At 39.7% G+C, this 18388-nt stretch overlaps 2 protein-coding genes across 12 annotated transcripts in view; one reads left to right on the top strand and one right to left on the bottom strand.

Annotated features, from left to right (window-relative positions):
* The window catches only part of PTPN21 (protein tyrosine phosphatase non-receptor type 21), a 42302-nt gene extending 35510 nt beyond the window's left edge, over positions 1-6792 (top strand). For all 4 annotated transcript variants that reach the window (XM_084519938.1, XM_084519941.1, XM_084519940.1 and 1 more), the window contains one exon: positions 207-6792. In XM_084519938.1, coding sequence (XP_084376064.1) covers positions 207-335 — 129 coding nt within the window. In that variant the 3' untranslated portion in view covers positions 336-6792. The remainder of the gene's footprint in view (positions 1-206) is intronic.
* An 8854-nt stretch (positions 6793-15646) lies between these two features.
* SPATA7 (spermatogenesis associated 7) overlaps positions 15647-18388 on the bottom strand; it is a 63195-nt gene continuing 60453 nt past the window's right edge. For all 8 annotated transcript variants that reach the window (XM_084521044.1, XM_084521046.1, XM_084521045.1 and 5 more), the window contains 3 exons: positions 18021-18098; positions 16788-16845; positions 15647-16466 (listed from right to left, as the gene is read on the bottom strand). In XM_084521044.1, coding sequence (XP_084377170.1) covers positions 15993-16466; positions 16788-16845; positions 18021-18098 — 610 coding nt within the window. In that variant the 3' untranslated portion in view covers positions 15647-15992. The remainder of the gene's footprint in view (positions 16467-16787; positions 16846-18020; positions 18099-18388) is intronic.

The following is an 18388-nucleotide window of genomic DNA, read 5'->3' as shown; positions in this document are numbered from 1 at the left end:
TTTCACAGATGAGGAAGCTGAGGTAGGCATGGTCAGCAGTGTAATGACGCCCATACTGTAGGTATGGGCTGAATTATCAGAGCTGAAATTAGAGCAGCTGATTCAGTCCCCAGATCACTGGTACTGTCTTGAATCATCTGCTGAGAAAGGACAAGTGAGTCTCCTTGCTTACCAGTTACTTGTAATCATTTGTTCTCTTCCTCCAGATGCTGGACATCCCACGAGTGCTGGACATGTTGAGGCAGCAGAGAATGATGATGGTGCAGACTCTTTCTCAGTACACTTTTGTCTATGGAGTTCTCATTCAATTTCTCAAAAGCTCAAGACTTATATAATCCCTCCCACTTCCTAAGGGACACTGCAAGAGTTTACAGAAAGAAAATTACAGTTGTCCAGGCAGACCTGCTCTCACTGTTTTTTTCTTTGTATGATGAATCACACAGTTACCTTTTAGGGCTGGTATGTGACTGTTAAATGCAAGTCAATGTAACAGTCCTTGCAAAGCAGGATCTTCGCTGGACTAAATTCTTCCCATGTTCAGCTGCAGCCATATTAGGGAATGATTTTACTTGTACTGGTCTGGAGTACTTGGAAACTTTTTTAGAGTGGTGTTACATTGGGCAAAATAAATATCTTACAGAATGGAAGTACATGGCACAATTGTACTAACTTTTTTTTTTTTTTTTTAATGTAATTAACTGTGCAAAAGCTAAAATCTGTGGATGCACATGGGGAGAGAAACCTGCTCCTTGGGAATGTCAAGGTCTTACACAGTTTCATTCTGCTTTCAGTTTTATATTTAGAGCACCTGTATTTTTTAAAATGAACTTTTGGTTTCCTCTGGTTTACTTTGCAGAATTAGCAGTTCTTACATACTTTAAGTGGTTGCTTTAAGGGCAGTTATTTTTGTATTTTTTTTAAACCAACTTTTTAAACAATATATTATTTTCAGAGGAGAGGATTGACAATGCTTGAACTGAAAAATTGTGCAGAAAGTACTAGGGTAATAGGTAGTTGTAGAGTGCTGTGTAATAGAACTTACAGGTGAACGATCAAGTTAACTGTTGAGAATTTCCATTTGAGTAGAAGCAAGTTTACCTATGGGATTGTAGGCAACAAGCAGGGGAAAAATACTATAATTATCTACAAATGTCCTGGAAGGAAATGGATGAGAGAAAGTACATATTCAGTATTATTCATATATTTAGAGGACAGTTTGATTTTACTGGCTGAAATCAAAGTGGATGCAAATGTTTTAAGCACTTTTTTTGCTCTGTTATTTATGTAGTTAAACATAGAAACTATAATCATGTATTGTTTCATATGGTAATATGCCATTACTAACCTGTTATTTTAGGAAGAGCCTTTAAAGTTCATGAAGTGAGAGAACCAAAATTGGAGTAAGAAGGTGCATAGTGGCGCAGTGGGAATGATGGTGTAACACATAATGGAGGAGGCGTGGCAGCTGTGATTGCTGGTTTGCACAGTGCAAAGATGACCATTCAAAATGTTCATGTTCCCAGTCAGGAGAGCCTTTAAAGCACTGGAAGTTTCTGTAGAATCCTTCAGCCTGTTTTGTTAGTGCTAGAACAGGTTTTGCTAGTGGTGGGCAGTGTTGCAATGAAGAATGTTCACAGGTGCTGTTTGAGAATGCCTGCAGAATGTAAGAACTCTTTGAGGTAACACTGGAGATGTGGGTATTTTGGTAACTGTACAGCTGGCAGTCAGTGCTTGTGGTGTGGATCTGAAGATGTCCTGCCTCTGCTGGTTATATTGTCCCTGACTAGTGCAGGTCTGGTCTAATGATGGTATCCCTGAATACTCTTTTGTCTGTGTTTTTAAAATGGGGACAGTGTGGTTTTACCTGCCTTTTCAAGTGTTTTGAGATGCTGAGTTGAAAATCCCTATACAAAAGTGAGCTATTTGTTCTTAGATATCTGGTACAACTGCAAAAAAACTTATAGCAGACCAGTCTACAGGTGTGTTTAAATATTTATTTCTCATGATACCTGCTTAACGAAACGAAATGAGACCGATAGTGATTTTTTTCACCGGTGAAGTGATGTTATTTTTCTCTGACCTGCCTCAAGGGCTTGGAAACTATCATGAATAATTACCCCACCACACCCCCCCCTTCAAAACAATGATTGTCCTCTCAAAGCAATAATTAAAATAGTCATAAATAGGTTGCCTCAATTTCCTTTGTAATAAGCTACATGTATATAGATAAGCACAAGGTTCAAATGACTTTGTGCTAATATGTTGTTCTATAGAAATATACTGGTTTAAAATACACTGTAGCATTCAGCTAGTGCATTTGGTCGTCTTTTGGACAGTCCAAATTGTTCTACTTTCAGTAGCAGTAAGATTGAATATTGTAGATGGGGGAAAATATTCTTTCTGTAACTATGAAGTGCCTAGCAAGTATTAACTACCAGATGTAAAACTGGAAGGAACACTGCCTTATACCAGAGAACACCAGCTACTGAAGACTGATTCTTATATATAGTCTTGCAAGCAAACCAATTTGATGCATCTGTGTTAAGTATCAGTGAAAGAAACAAAGATGTTTGTACTGTGCCCTGTGTTTAAAAACACTGTGTTTTTTTCTTTACTTTTTTACCACAGTTCACCTAAGTCTTCAGAAATATTTGTGAGTGGAAAGGTACACTCTAGAATGTAGCTGGTACCATTTCTGAAGTTTGAACTGTGATCATAACACGATACCTGCAGCTTTCTATGAAATTATATATGGCCACAACTTCAAGCGACACTTTTTATCAATTCAGAAGTTACATCAGATATAAAGCATTAAAAAGAGCAATCAAAATAAGCAATTTAATTCCAAACTTCTGTGGTGGCTTCTGAGGTGGGTGAGGGAGTAAGTCTTTTGTTTTGGTTACCTTTTTTGTCTTGCTGAGAGGAACTGAGTTCTCTTTTAGAGGTGGTCACTCTCTAATCTGGTCTTGATATTTTTAAGCAATAACACTGCTACCTCCTCCACTTCAGCTTTCAGATCTTTCCATCAGCAGTGCATTTCTGCATCAATAGACTTGACTTCATGTGAATTCTCCTACTGAAGATAGCAGGATTGTTTTTATATATAAGCATATGTCTCCAAGTGAGCTTTAAAAATGAGCAGTTTTTCTTCTGAAGACACCAAAAGAAATGAAACTCCACAACCTCCTGTAACAAAATTAATTTAAAAGCATTGTTTAGATTCTTAGATAACTTCTAAAAGAACATTCAGTTTTTAGCTGTTCTGAGCCTTGAAAGGGATGCTTTTTACACCTAGTTGCGCTGGATACATTGTAAAGTGTTGGACTTTCTAAGAAAATTAATTGCCCAAACCTAGTCACAGCCTGAACTGCATGTGGATCTGTCTGTCAAAAGCTTAAAATTCCCCTATACACCTATCCATTTTTGCCAAACGTGCTTCTGTTTGGATGGGGAAGAAACCAGATAATTATCACGTGAGATTTGAGTTGACTTTTTTTAGTGGAAAAATTGCGTGAAGCTATTCCTGAGGTACATGATGAAGAGCAAGATGTAGGTCTCTAGGAAAGCCAAAGTTCTCAGGGATAAATACAGGTGCTATAGTACTGCCAGGAGACAGAGTTGACTGTCTTGTGTGCTAGGTGGAAAATGCTTTTTAGAATCAAATTCTATGAAGAGTCAAGAGAAGAAGCTACGAATTGTAGTAAGGGCTTCTGACATTTGATTTCTGCCTTGTTTGCAATGAGGAGAGATTGTTTGGCCAATGAATCTTTGTATTCTTGGGCTCGCAGCTCTTCTCTAAAAACAAAATTCAAAGCCCTGTTGACTGCGAAGGTGACGCTGACTTAGCAGGCTTTGCTGTAGGCTGCAAAGCACGTCTCACTCGTCCTGTGACAGAGTTGGAGCAGCATGTTGGAGTTCTGCATAGTGTTGCTGCAGCCTGCAGAACAGTGCTGTCCTTTTTCTGCTGCACGTAGGAATGTGGTCCCCATGAGCAGCACAACTTTTATGCCTTAGCATTACTCTCATTGTGCACAACTGAATGGTGAAAACTACAACTGCAGGCCACTATGGTTTAGATTTATAAATGTAACTAAAAGCAGGTGAGCAAGGCAGAATTCCTGTAACTTCTGTGGATGATGAAAAGTTGCTCTAAATTATCATGAATGTTTATATATATATATATATATATAAAAGTAAATTAATAATAAATAAGAGTAAAATGAGTGTTAAAATGGAAAAATTCTTGGCATTTTGAGAAAGTATGTATTTTTTGGCTCCTCTTGTAATCTTGTGCATCTTTTTATCTTTTTTTTTTTTTTTTTTAAGTGAATGACATTTGGAGCACTTTTCTCCAAAAATAGCTTCTTAAATCCAATAACTAAGGCTACCAGAGGCTGCTGGTACATTTTTCTTGTTGGAGCAGCTGTTAAAGTTGAGTGGCTCATAGATTTCAATGGCCTTTGGACCAAACTCGGGAACTGCAGGGTTGTTTATCATACAAGTTAGCTGTGTAATGGGACCTCAGTTTTAATACCAGTAGTGTTACTAAAACCCTGGAATTAAAATAGTGAACTCATTACTATACTGCAATAGTTAGCTCAAATTACTAATTTAAAAGGAACAACAGTTCAATTGCTAATAATTCCATGCTTTAGGTAGTTGTTTTGTTGTTTTTTTTTTCCCAATATTTAAAACTCATGCAAAGACAGAGCTCAGTCCTGCAAGACACAAAATTCCCTCAGTTCTTCCTGATACTATGGGAATTAAAAAATGCTTATTGCCAGTGAAAGTTTGAGCCTTTAAATCATGAATATTCACGTCTACTTTAAATTTAAATACAGATTACAAGAATTAACCAAAAGAATGCAGCAGGAATGTGCATACATGAAACTAGAGCATTAAAAGGAAAAGTAGCTGAGATAGCTTGGAAGAAATTCTCTTTTGAAAGTACAAAATGTTGGAACCAGAGAGCATGGATCTGAGGAATGACTGAAGGCATTTGGAGGAGGATTTGGAACATGTATCCACAGCAGAACTGCTAGAAGGGTTTGATTCATATGGTATGTTTTTCATGGCATAGTAGGGTAAGTGAGCATGTAGTCATAGGTGTTATTTTTACAGGCTTTTTAAAATGTGATTTTTGAAACTCCAAATATTTTTTTTCAGAAGCTGTGTTATTTTTAAACATATTCTTTTCCAAATGGATGCAATGCAATCTGTCAGCTCAGTTTCTGTTTACTCATTAAAGGTCAGATTTTCGAACTGTGGTCTCTGGTTTTCCATGTGCAAACTGCAGGGTGAATAAGCATACATGCAAATTTGCACCAATAACTTCTAATGGATACAGGTTAGACTGTTTGGAAGCTTAAGTAATTTTGTGAATGCAGCTAGATGTTTACTGCAGGTGTGAATTACACCAGGTTATGGTTGGGTTGAGAATCAGATCCTTGAAATGTGGAATTTTAACATGTGCTTACAAATATGTTGCAGTGCAGTGTTTGCCATACACTGATATGAAAACTTCAGAGAATCTCTAATATTGTGCTAGGATATGGGAAAATATCTTAAACTTTCAACAGCTTTTGCAAATATGTCTGTAAAAAAGATTCTTAATAAGATCCTATTGGGGACCAGCTAACTTGGTGTGTTTTGCTGGCATCACATACGTTACCTTAAGGTCTACAAGGACTGTAAAAAAAATAAATCTTAATTTCTATGAGCATTTCAAAAAACAGTTGCTAAATGACCTTTGATTCTGTTCTTTGCTGTTTTCCACATGATGCTGCATTTAGTGGTTAAGAATAACCTCCAGTGTATTTGCTCTTTAGAAGTCCATTCTTCAGCTCTAACTGGGGAACGAAGGCAGAAATAAAGTGCAAAGATCTAACAGAGTTTACAACAGATCCAGCGTGTGGCAAGTTAGAGAGCAAGTCTGTAGACACCGTAATGTTGTTTTGTTTCAGATAGGTGGCAATCAGTACTACCAAATTGTTACTTTTACAAGCACAGTTTCAGAAGGCGCCTCACCTTTAAAAAGGGAATTTAAATGCTGTTTTTCCATATGGAAATATTTAAGAAAAAAAAAATAGGGGATTTTGAAGTATTTAAAGACTTCGCAAACGCTGTTCATTTGTAAAATGATAGGAGGCTTGATAGGAAAATAACATGTAAAATCCTCCAGTCTGTCACATTGCTAATCCTGAATAATTCTGGCAGACAAGGTGTACATGCTGTCTCTTTGCAAAAATACTTCCTGAAGTTGCTTTGAAATACCCCAGATCCCTGTGTCCTCTTTATGGATGATCTGGGGAGAGTTAGGTGGAAATTTTAGAAACTTGAACTTGCAGATCAGTATGTACACTCCTGCACATTGCTGAAATCTCTTCTTTCACCTAAAGCAAGCTGTGTTTGAAGTCCTTTCAGCAGCTGTGTAGGACTGAGTCCTTGCTATCAGAGCAATACAGGATCTGGCTCTGTTTTCTTCCATTTTTGTTCGAGTCAATATGCAAGGATTTAAATGGAACTTTATTTAAAAGTAACAACATGAATTTTCAAGTATTATTTTCTAGTACTAAGCTAGTGGTTAACACATCTATTTTTGCTGTCTTGCCACCAATACTGTAAAAATGTATAATCAAAACAGCTTTAATTCTTGTAAAACTGAAATTGGTTTGTAAAACAGTGTACAAATTGTGTTTCATAGACAGAAAAGCTTGTATTACTGAATGTAATATATGTGAAATGAATATATAATAGTCTATTTTTGCCATGAAAATAAATATTTGAAGCAACTATGAGTTTTTATTGTTCCATTATTAAAAGAAAAATCAGTGAACTTAATTTTAATGTGCAACCTTAGCCTGGGACTTCACCTTCCATGCACAAAGATGTCATCCCTCTGTCAAAGCTTTGCAAGTGCTGTCCTGTGTTTTAATATGAAGATAAAACTTACACTGTCAGATACTAATGGTTCTCATCTTTACAGCAGGAAAGTTTTGTGACTGACACCCTATCATCATTTTAGATATTTTTGCATTTTCAGGGACTTTTTTAGTACTAAACATTAATTTCTCTTTTACCTTTAAGCAGAGGAAGGATAAAAATGTTTCAGAAGTTGAAAAACTCATTCTAAAAGTAGGTGACAAAAGAAATAATCTACTGCATACTAAGTATCATTGGAGCTCCTAGCAATACTTAATAGTGAAGTTTTCTTCATTTTGTTATTGATATTTAGTCAAAAAGGGAGGCGATACAAAAGGCACGATATGATGGGTGAATTGTATACTGGACACTGCAATTGCACACCGGACAATTGTATACCCATTGTCTTTGCTAAACTTCAAATATGCTGCCTACTTACCTATTTCAGGAACTACTAGTATGTTAATAAAACTTTGTCTTCCAGGCATGCTCAATTTGATGGCATTAACCTACTAAAGGTAAGATAATAACTTACCAAACATCTGTGTACTTGTCTGATCAATTCCCAAGTCCTGGGGAATGTCCTGTGCAATGTTCAGCATGTGCAAAATGCTCTTATTTGGCATGAATTCAAAATCAAGAGGAAAGTGTGACTTCTCAGGGTCCTAGGCATATGGTAAAAACACTCAGCCATTCTGATCAAAGCTATTATTTGTACTGGTTTTGGACGTGAGGGAAAGGTCTCTCAGAAACCAAAATTTCCCCTAAAATTACTCTAATCTTTTGGGCTGCAGCTGTTATTTTCCAGCCACTGTAAAATTGCCAGTGGAGCCTCGTGGTGGCCAGAGCTGTCTGATAGCAATTCTGGGGTCTGGCACAAGCAGCTGGCATGTTTCTTGGGTGGGAGCTCGAGGACTTGGTACAAGAGGAACTACAGGGAACTAATAGGAGAAGTTCCTCAACCAGGTGAGACTCAGGAGAGCTGAAGTAGCTCTCATTCTGCTGTTAGGGCTGTTTAAATGTAGCATGGCTGTAGATAGATGCAGTTTGTGTGAAACTCAGCAGTGCTAGGTACTAGCTGGAAGTTCTGTGTGTGACAGGATATGGCTTTGGTTTGTTTTTTAAATGCATTCCTTTTCCCTGAGTTGTCAATGACAACATATAAATTTGTGTTTTCTCTCTTCCAATATTGCCACGATCATCCCCGGAAGGCTGGATTCTTCATGAAGACAGAAGCTGCACAGCACCACAAAGTTGTTGCCAGTTTACCTCCAGCAGCCAGGGAACTGCTGGCAGAGGGTCACAATTCACAAGTATGATGTCACTGACACAGGTACCAAAGGGGAAGCTGTTGCAGGAGAGTTGGAGGTGAGTGAGACCTGGATGAAGGATGGATGTTCATCAGCTCTGAACGAAGCAGGTACCCTGTGTTGCTGTAATTTCTCTTGGCTCTTGGGCAAGGTGAACCTTCTGTGGTCAACACTTGCATGTACATGATGGCAGTGCTGTGGTTTCAGGGGAACGTAGTGCTTAGGGAAATGCTTGTTGTGATAGTGAAAGGCTAGTTCTGTCACTACTGCAATTGCTTTGAAGTAGCCTTGTTAATTCAAAGAAAAACCAAGAGTAAGTAGGAAATAGGTGGCCCTGGGACTGTTTTATCACAAAACCCCTTTTGCTTTTACAGCCTCGTAGCAGTGATCTGAAGATCTGTGTGACAGTCCTGCAGACAGATACCTACATTTTAGCCAAACATTTGCCATCCCCAACATACCAACCAATACTGCCTTGCTTTTTCTGTGGATTTTAGGTATCCGCTGTAATAAATGAAATAACCAGAAAAGATTTGGAGGGCTTGCAGATGAGGTTTCTTAATTTAAGATTGTTAGTTCAGTTTATTAATATTATTATTATTAGCCATTTCTAAAATGACAATCATGTGCCTTACGTAAATTTAGAAGGACATCAAATCCTTCCACGAACAGACCTGGAATTGTCATACCCAGAGGCAGATGAAGAATTTTCACTGGTGTTAAGTACCTATGAAGAAAGCCCCTGTCAAGCCTGGTTAATGCTGATAATCAGTGATTTGAGGGAACTGCATACTTCAGTGTGTGCATATGTGTATCTGATGTCTTCTGCCTACATACCATGCTATTCATGACTGACTGAAGCTGAAAATGTCTTTCCATTGTCAAAACCTTTAGCAAAAAACTTCAGGAAGGTTGAAGACAGTTTGTTTTTTGTTTGATAATGTTTAAGATATTATTATAACAGATTTATCAGGATTTATCTGAGTTTCCTGCACCATAACAATATAAAAATAATTTCATTTGCTCTCAGTTGACCATCTCTGAGTCTTTGTAAGTAGCTGGTGCTAACCCTGTATTTCAAAAATATGGGTTGTCTCTGGAAAGCCAGGAGCTGTAGGTCTCCATCACTTTACGTTCAATCAGTCACCAAATATTCACTTCTCTCCCTGAATTTTGGGAGGCAATTTAATTTGAAACTATAAATCTTAGGGAATTGTACTGCTTCAGTTTTCCTGTTTAAGGAAGACCCATCCTTTCACTGACATACTATAAATACAAGGTTATTTTTATTTCCTGATTTGAGTAGTCCTGAAAGCTCTCTTGAAGAGGTAGGCCAGCTACAATAATCAGCAAATTTGAGCATTATTTCTTTGGGGATTACTTCTGGCTTGAAAAAGAGAAGTAGCAGCGCCCTGACCAAAATGAGATGTCTGTTTTCTTCTTCATAAGAAGAAGGGAAACACTGCATTAGCAGCCAAAATCAAAATGTAATTAGGAAAGAGGAAGAAAATAGTTGTTCATCAAAAATAGAAACAAACTTAGATGGTTGATGAAGGGTTTGCCTTCTTCCCAAGTTGCTCTTCAGCTTTAAAGGACAGAAGGAGCTGGTGCACAGCCACCCTAATCAGAAGAGCTATAGGAGGGCAAGCAGCAGGTATGAGGGGGTAGCTCTGGTGCACTGCTAAGAAGCAATCTGCCCAAGATGAGGAGCATTGCTGACTGTGCTCTCCCTGCACTGGGAGCAAAATTTATCCTTAGTGCCCTGGTGTTAGGAGGGCTGCCAAGGTGATTTTAGCACTTTCAGTGCATTTATGCCATCAGGCTGGAAGTAAGGTGCTCCGTTTGAGCATGTTTTCAGGACAAAAGGTCAGCCTTATCCCTCTGCATGACGCTGGTATTAGAATAATGTCAAATAAGCAGAACTGAGGCTAATTTACATTGTTGAAGGAAACTGGAAATACTGCACCAATATTACCAGGTGAATTGCCTCAATCCCTGTGAAGGTGACTTTGACTGTGAGATAGCCTGGCCTGTTTCTGACCCATCCCATAGCTTTGTGACTGGAGCATGGTGTCTGGGGGTGCTTCATTGTGGCAGGGGCTGGTCTCTCACCTGTCTGATTCTTCTTTGGGTAAAGGCTCTGACCACAGGGAGCTGGACGTGAAGGGGATGTGCCCAAGAACCCTTTGGGAAGATCTGATTGTGCTATGAGGTGAACAAAACAGGCTCTGAGGAGTTCAAATATTGAAGAGTCCTGAAGAAAATGCATGCCATAGAAAGTCACAGTGGGGACCATCAGAAGGCTACATGTGAGTTGAAAGCCCTTGTGCAAGGCTGGGAGATTCTGAAGTTGGGAGGGGAGGACACACCATCCACATTTGTTTCTGAGGAAAGGAAAGCAGATCAGAGCTTGATTAGTTCTGCAATCTTTCTTTTATAATTCTTGCCTGAGATGGTTGTGTCCAGCGCTTGGGAAGCCCCATAGTCAGCTCCCAAACCTAAGCTGCCTGTGTCATCTCTGGTCTTGCTTGTGCTAAACATCAGGAAAATGCAGGGTGCCAAATGCCTCCAAGCTGAATTTCTGGTTGTAGAGGCTACTCCTTGGAGGTCCTGTGAGGAATTCCTAGGCTGACAGGAGAGCTGATGGCCTTTGACACATTGCTTAGTTTCTTGTTTGGCATGCGGACATTCTCATGAGAGAAACAGATAGCTGGGAAGAGTTGGGGGTCACCTCATAGTTCTGTTATTCATCTCCTGGAATTGGCTGCTGGCTGCTGCGAGATGTAAGGTATGCTGCAGCCCTCGCACAGATACTGTAAGGGGAGTCCTACAGGCTCACCGAATTCTTGGGATAACTGCGAAGAGCTCTGCACCTCGTGCTACAGATCACGCTGCCTGTCCCCTGTGAGAATGGGGCAGCATAGCTCTGCGGCCTGCCAGGCCGAGGTGGTGTGTGAGTTTCTCAAGTTTCAGATGCCTCCCTGCTCCATTTATGTAGCCTTTACTTGCCCTTCTCAAGGTCTAATTTCATGCCACCAGTGCAATAGGGCTGGAAGGACCGTGCGGGAGGCTGTGTGTACTACAGCCTGCATCACAAACAACTGCATGAAGTAACCTGTGCTCATTCCCAGAGGGGCTGTGTGTCCTGTCTCTCCAGCATCCCTCAGCTTTTGCAGGCCAGTCTAACAGGCTAAAAGATGAGAACAACTGAAACTTGTGTGTGTGCTCTCCTTGGTGTCCCACACACCTCCTGCCCTTTGCTCTCTGCCAAAATTAGTGAGGTGGGTGGGTTAAAGAGAGGAGTTCTTTTATGAGGCATGAAGAGAGAGCCCAGCCACTTTGGAAGCTTTCTACAGAGAACAATCCTGTGCCCAGTGGACATGGCATTCTTAATTTTAGTTCCCTTCACTTGAATTAACTTATCTTGTTGCTGCTCATGGGCTGCCTGACATCCTGAAGTCCTCATAGGTTTTCATCCAGGTGGCCAAGGTGGAGATGAGCTACAACCCCTCTGTGGCTCGAGTGATGAATTGCCATGGAAGTGAGAGCTGTTGCTGCTGCTTTCCCTTCCTGATGCATTCTCCCCAGGACATGTTCAGCTTCCGCTGGCCCAGGACCCACTTACAAGCTTTGAAACTGGATCCCCTGACTGGTTGTGACCCATGCAGAGTGCAAGGGCTGCTGCTGCAGTGGATTAATTTACCACTCACCTGTTTGCATATCAATTGCTTTGCTGCTTGGAATGGAAACTGTGGATTGTTTCTGAATGAAGCAGGTTTCACTATTGACAAAGAAAACAGGAAGGTTAGACTGCCAGTGAGTATTTAGCACGGTTGTTTTGGAGTGAGAAATTGTTATTTAAATCACTGGTTGCTGTTCTGTACCTCGTAATCTGCATCAATACCAGGTGGCAGCTCCTGACAGCAGGCCTGTCCATAGGAGGAGCAGGTTAAGTGCTGGGGAAGGGCCAGGAAGCACAGTTTGGCTCTAGAGCCAGCATGTAACTGCAGTGCTTGCTTATCAGCAGACACTCCTGCCTTTGATGGTCGGAAACTAAAGGGGGACTCCAGCTTCCCATAGCCAGATGCTTCCTGAAGTACACCCTGGGTTACAGTCGTGTGTTTGTTCCCTTTATTCATTATATTGTTTAGGTCTCAAATGCTTTTGCTGCAGTGGACAAATGCAACAATACAGAGGAGGAAAAATTGTGGTAGCTCTAAAATGTGTTTGAGTGGTCGGTGTTAGTGAGTTCTCCAACTTTGTATATTTCATCCACTTCTACCTGATCGATAGTTCTTACCATTTTCATTAAAGATAGTTTAACTAAAGCTTCATTTCCATTTGGGTTTTGCTTGCAGCGTGTTTTTTTTTTTGTTTTGTAGAAAACACTAAGACATCTAAGCACCTTTTTCTTTCATCAATCTTTATTTCAGATGACCAAAGCGCTGCTTTGCTTTGTAAATAAGCAGAATCCTACCTTTGAAAACAAGCACACTGATGACAAAACTGTGGGCTTTACAGATAAGAGACTGTTGTGTGAAAGAGCAGAGTAACAATAGTGAGCTTTTGGTCATCTGAAGAAAACTTTGATGTTATGCAGGTGTTTATCGCCCACATATGTCTGGGCAGAACTAAGTAGATCACAGCCACTGACTGCTACTAACAGACTGTAGTGGTGGTGCCACTGCCTTGTTCTGCTAGGGCTTGTGCCAAGACCTGAGTGTAGCATCAAGTGAAAGGAAACTCAAGGTGATGAGACTAAAACAACAAAACAAAAATTTTCCCCCAGTCCCCAATTGTTTTTTTAACTAACCCAAAATCTCAGATAGAAAACAAAGCTCGCACTGTTGATTAATCTTACTGATGTGGGTCTGGCTCGCATATCAAATTGCTTAAACAGCTTATGTTTGAAGCACCACCTAAAGTAAATGTGTATAAAAAGGAGAAGGTTTTAAGCCCTGGGTAGCCTGATTTACTTCTGGCTCTATGGGCTAGATAAGCTAATTGATTTTGTATTGATAACACTTATCTAGAATGTTTTTCCCTGCTATCTGGTGGGAGTGGCTGTACAACCACAAACTCTGTCCCTTCCTGTGCTGACTGCGCCAGCTGCCAGGGTGTCGGGTGTGCGACCTTGGGGCTCTTTGTGGGTCTCCACACGGTATCTGAGACATGTCCATCCTTATGGTTGGTGCAGGCCGATGCTTTCTTCGTAAAAGTTCAGTTTTAATGAATTTATTTACTCTTTTACCCAGATAAAACATCACTGGCATTCAGACAGACATCTCATCACAGGAAAACGTGGTCAAGGAACTGTTTTTATATTCATGTTACTCATACTCCAGGAAATAACTGTGTCCTTATTCGCGCCTTTTTCTATGTTGAAGTCATCAGCGCTTTCACTGCTGTGTTGTTTGTTTTTTAATTTTCAGACTTGTAATGTGAAAATCTTATTAATCTTTAATCAGACTTATGTTGACCACAAGCCAAAGTTTGCTGAGTGATAGGAAAAAAATTAATTCCATTATTGAGCAATGCTAAGAATGGAGGGCCCAAGGAGCCAGTGAAGTTGTGGCAGAGGAGCAAAGAGGCTTTATATTTGGAGATGTCTAACTGCACTCTTTAGTTCTGTAGTTGTTCGTATGTACAGCTGCCAGACCTAGCCAGTCACCGTGTTATTTTTTTTTTCTCTCCAGTACAAACAGCAGTTCCCTATGTGCATCCCCCCTTCAGTTCTGTGGGGCAAGATGACAGGAGCTGCCCTGGGGATAGCAGAAGGGTTTCAGTCACTTGTGATGAGGGAGAAACCCTCCCTGCACTATACCGAGTTAGTTCTCTGGTTGCAAATATTTTCAATGAGACAAGCTGTGATGGACGGATGCAAAATCCTCACAGTATTTTTCCCACTTTTCAGGGAGCTGGGGCACTCAAGCTGCAGGCCAGATTTACAAGATAGCCAGCTGAGCGCGGCAGATGAAAGGCTAGTGCCCATCTGCTCAGCCACAAATACATGGCTGAACTAAAACACACTCTGCTGTCATTGTCAACAACTGTAATTTATTATCATGGCCAAGACAGCCAGGAAAGTGTATTTTCATTTTTTTCAAATCATGCACTATACTGCAATGCTGGTGCCAGTGGCAGAAGCTTTTGTTTGATAGGCTTTTGTTGAAGGTTCTTAGGAGTTGTTTTTTTTTCCTCAAAAGTTTGTGCTTCAAACGTAAATTAGTGTTTTATGATTATTGGAGCTACTTAACAGTGTGCTGCAGCACACAGCAATCAGTGACTTAGATTACTTGTCTTTTTGAGACCCTCTTGAGCCACAAGAGAGGCAGGTGGTAACAGCTGTACGTATAAGTGGACGAACTCTGACCATTTGGGTTTGTCCTTGGAAGAGCAGATTAAGACCACGATTAAGACATATTTGGGGAGAGGCTTTATCCAGTTCCTAAGGCTTCTTACAGTTCCTGAAATGCAGCAAGACAGTTTATTTCCTGGCCCCTCCTCAGGACTTACTGAGCTCATTCTGCAGTAATGTGAGTGCCAGGTAATAACTGCACTCTGGTTAGACAAAGAACTCTCAGCTAATGTTGTGCAATGCATGTGTTAATTTCAATTTTCCTCTGTTTGCTGTACAAGATGCCTGATAGGCCTCTTCTACTAGATAATCCTAGTTGTCAAAGTCCAACTCCATCTTTTTTCAAAAGCTCACTGCAGAATGCTATGCCAAGGTTGCCATCAATGCACAAAATTTAACTGTGCATTTTAGTTCTCTGCAGTGTCACAATGGTTAAATCTTCATTTTCGAGAAATACGAGCTGAATCAGGGATGAGGATTAAGTAGCTCAAGAGCTGTGTGTAACACAAACAAGCAAGCTGCATATTAAATGGCTTAAAAGCTGCCATATGCAGTAGCTAGACATAAATGTCCTTTTCTGGCAGGAAATCTGACAGGGGGTTAAGCAAACAATGACAGCAGCTAATACTGCAAAGTGTTTTTTTCTACATGCTGGTTAGTACAAGAAATAAGGCAATTCAGCTCATAGTGGACGGAGGAAGAAGGAATCATCATCCAGCAGCATCGGAAAGAAATCCTTGTTTGGGACACTGCCTACTCACACTCATGCCTTATTTCACCCCAGGTAATACAAGGAAATAGCATGTTTCTCATGTTCTACAGGTATTGTAAAAGGAAAAAAAAAGTATAAGAATTTCATGTACCAGTGGGATTTTCATTAAACAATGGGCTGAGCACTAAGAGAAGAAAAATGCTGCCTTCTTCCAGCATGGACTAACAGTTCTCTCTCTGCCCCGCAGGTACGTAGTATTGCCATTTTTTGATGTGGGTAAATTGAATTCTTGCAAACTGCAAAAATTTTGGATCCTTATAGAATGGACCACACTTGCAATAGAACTATCATCAGTTAATTTATTTGTTATAAATAAAAACAATAAATATTTCATAACTTACTCTTACAGCTTTCTAAAAATATACATCTCATGTCAACATTCTCAAAAGTTAGTTCTGGGTTGTACAATTATAGGCAAAATATACAAAATTTTTGTAGCTGACACTTTTTACCCTTTACAGTCTACATTAGTACAGAGACTAATGCTCATTAATTAGTAACTGATACTCTGCTAGAGAGACTTTATCTGTGTTTTAACAGAAATACTGAAGATAACCAATTTACTCTAACAAATGGCAGTTCTCTACAAAACTAGCTTTATCCCTATTTAACAGCTAAATTTTGGCTACTGTTATGAGTAGTCATGTGAGATCTGAAGGACCTCTGCAAAGTTCTCCTCAAGATCATCAAGTACCTTGGTGGCTTCCAAATCACTGTCACAAGTCAAGTTTAAAGTTGCCTCACATGAGGGTGAAGTGTCTGGGTCTTCAGATTTCACGTAAGAGTGAGACTCTGCCTCAGTGTTCTTCATTTCAGCAACATCTTCTGAAAAGTCATCTTTACTCTGTGTCTCCTTTGAGTTTTCACTGCAAACTGGTGATTCACATGTGCTTGGTTCCTTTAATAATAAATCCATGGTCGTAAGGAATTCTTCACTTTTTGTAGCTTTCTTTTGCCTCTGACTTTTACTAGTCAACTCAGGCTCTTCTGCCATATTAAACTCTTCCAGGTCCAGTGAGTCCACAGCTTCCCAGTCCGTGTGGCTTTCCTCAGTGCTGCAACTGAGGTCTGCTTTAAGCACATCCAACAGGTGCCGCATCTTGTTCTAGGGTGTGAAGGAACAAGGGGTGACTCCTCTCCATCTGCCCAGAACTCAGGGCTCCATTCTAACATAAAGAGATGGAAGCTGCTTGCAAATGGTTATACAGCAACAGGCACTAAATGGGGTTGACTGTTGTCACTGTTTTGTGACTGTGCCTGACTCATGGGTCGTGGTAGATCAGGAGTCTGCAAATCTCTCATTGATAGAGAAAGATGCTCCCCACTGAGCATTCTGGTTACATGTACTAGCAGCTTTTCTTTGTGTTTTGTAAGCATCACTAAAGTCACATACAGAAAGTGAGAATGTTACAGAGGCAGTACCTACCTCATCCAAGCGGCTCTTGTTTTCTTCTATATAACACTCAAACAATTGTTCCAGAACTCTACAAATAAAAATTAAACCGCTTAACAGGAAAGAAAGCATCTTTTTAGAAGTCTATATGAACTAATGACCCTAGTTCTTGATTTTCATTTCTTAACTGCGTGGAACCAATAAGATTGTTTCAATTATGCTCTGCCACAAAGAGGGCTACCTGGAGCCTTTGGACAGCTGACACTAACCATGGGGCAACTGGTAGCACAGCTCTGGGTAGTTTTGCTCTGTTGAAACTACACAGTGGGAGAAACCAATAGTCCAGTGGAGGTTCTGCTGTCATGCTGAAGCACCCACAGTGGCTGATAGAAATGTAAGTAAAGGGAAGGAATAAAATCCAGATTCAGAAAAAATCCAGAGACAAGTCCTCAGCCCTGAGAACCTTCTTCCATTGCTTATGAAATGGTGACAGGATAAGAGAAAATTTCAACAAGAAGGAAGTGTCCTGTGGCAACTAAGGTACACAGTCACAGGAACAGATTTCTAGAAGGTCAGGTGAGTTTAATCTAGCTTACATTAGAAATTATTTAAAAAAAAAAAAGGAGTAAATGTAAAAATAATTTTAAGAGAAGACATTACTGTAAAAAGAAAACCAGAGAGAGGATGCTCTTGTAATTTCTCAGAATTTGATAGAGGCTTCTTTATCAGAACCAACAGATTAAGTAAAGAATTTGTGACTACTACTCAAATCCACGAATTGTATAACAGCTTACTGTTTAATTATTTAAAAAAAAAAAAAATCATCATTTAGTAACTGGTGAACCCTTGTCTGGAACAGTATGTAATCCGTACAACCTATGTTGAAGGTTGGATTCATACTGGTACAGGAACAAGGACAGAAGGGAATGGAGGATATATTGTGTGACAGATTAGTAATTTGGTTTATTTTACATCTTGCAGAGTAAAATTATTTCTTCTTAGCATTATTATACATAGGCTTTCAGGTTAGTTTCTAATAGAGTCTGCAATTTATGGTACATCACAGCAGACTGAAGGAAATAACCCACAGAACTTTCCCAGTCCTCTTTTAACAAAGCAAAAAAGAAAAGGAAATAAAGAAAGAGCAAAGGGTAGCTGGGTATTTATATATTCTTAAAGGCAACTCAATGATTACTAAAGACTACTTCCCTTTCTTACAGAGTTCCACATATTCCTGACATAAACTTGAAAACAACCATAACCTACCTGTTAGAAAACAGTCCGAGGTTAAGAATTTCATTTGTTACATCTTCAATGAAAGTTAAATATAAAAGGTCATCTTCTCTGGAGGACGAACAGAAAAAAAACAATGTTAAATGTTTAAATATACAGACACCTATCAGACGATGCAGTACATATGATTACCTTTATAGGCAATATTATTAAGAACATCATATAGATCTTAGCACCAACAGTCATTTTTCAAAAAGATCATTCTACCCAGACAAACTTAGCCCTTCATTTACTTTTAAAAATAATTTAAACAGAAACATGTACAATGTCACAATAGTGGAAAGATCACTGCAGTGTTTCACGTTTCTGTTATCTTCCTGTTGTGGTATAAACTAGTAATG

Source organism: Aythya ferina, assembly GCF_964211825.1.
Source record: "Aythya ferina genome assembly, chromosome: 5".
NCBI lineage: Eukaryota > Metazoa > Chordata > Aves > Anseriformes > Anatidae > Aythya > Aythya ferina.
This window is presented reverse-complemented; position numbering and strand designations above follow the sequence as displayed.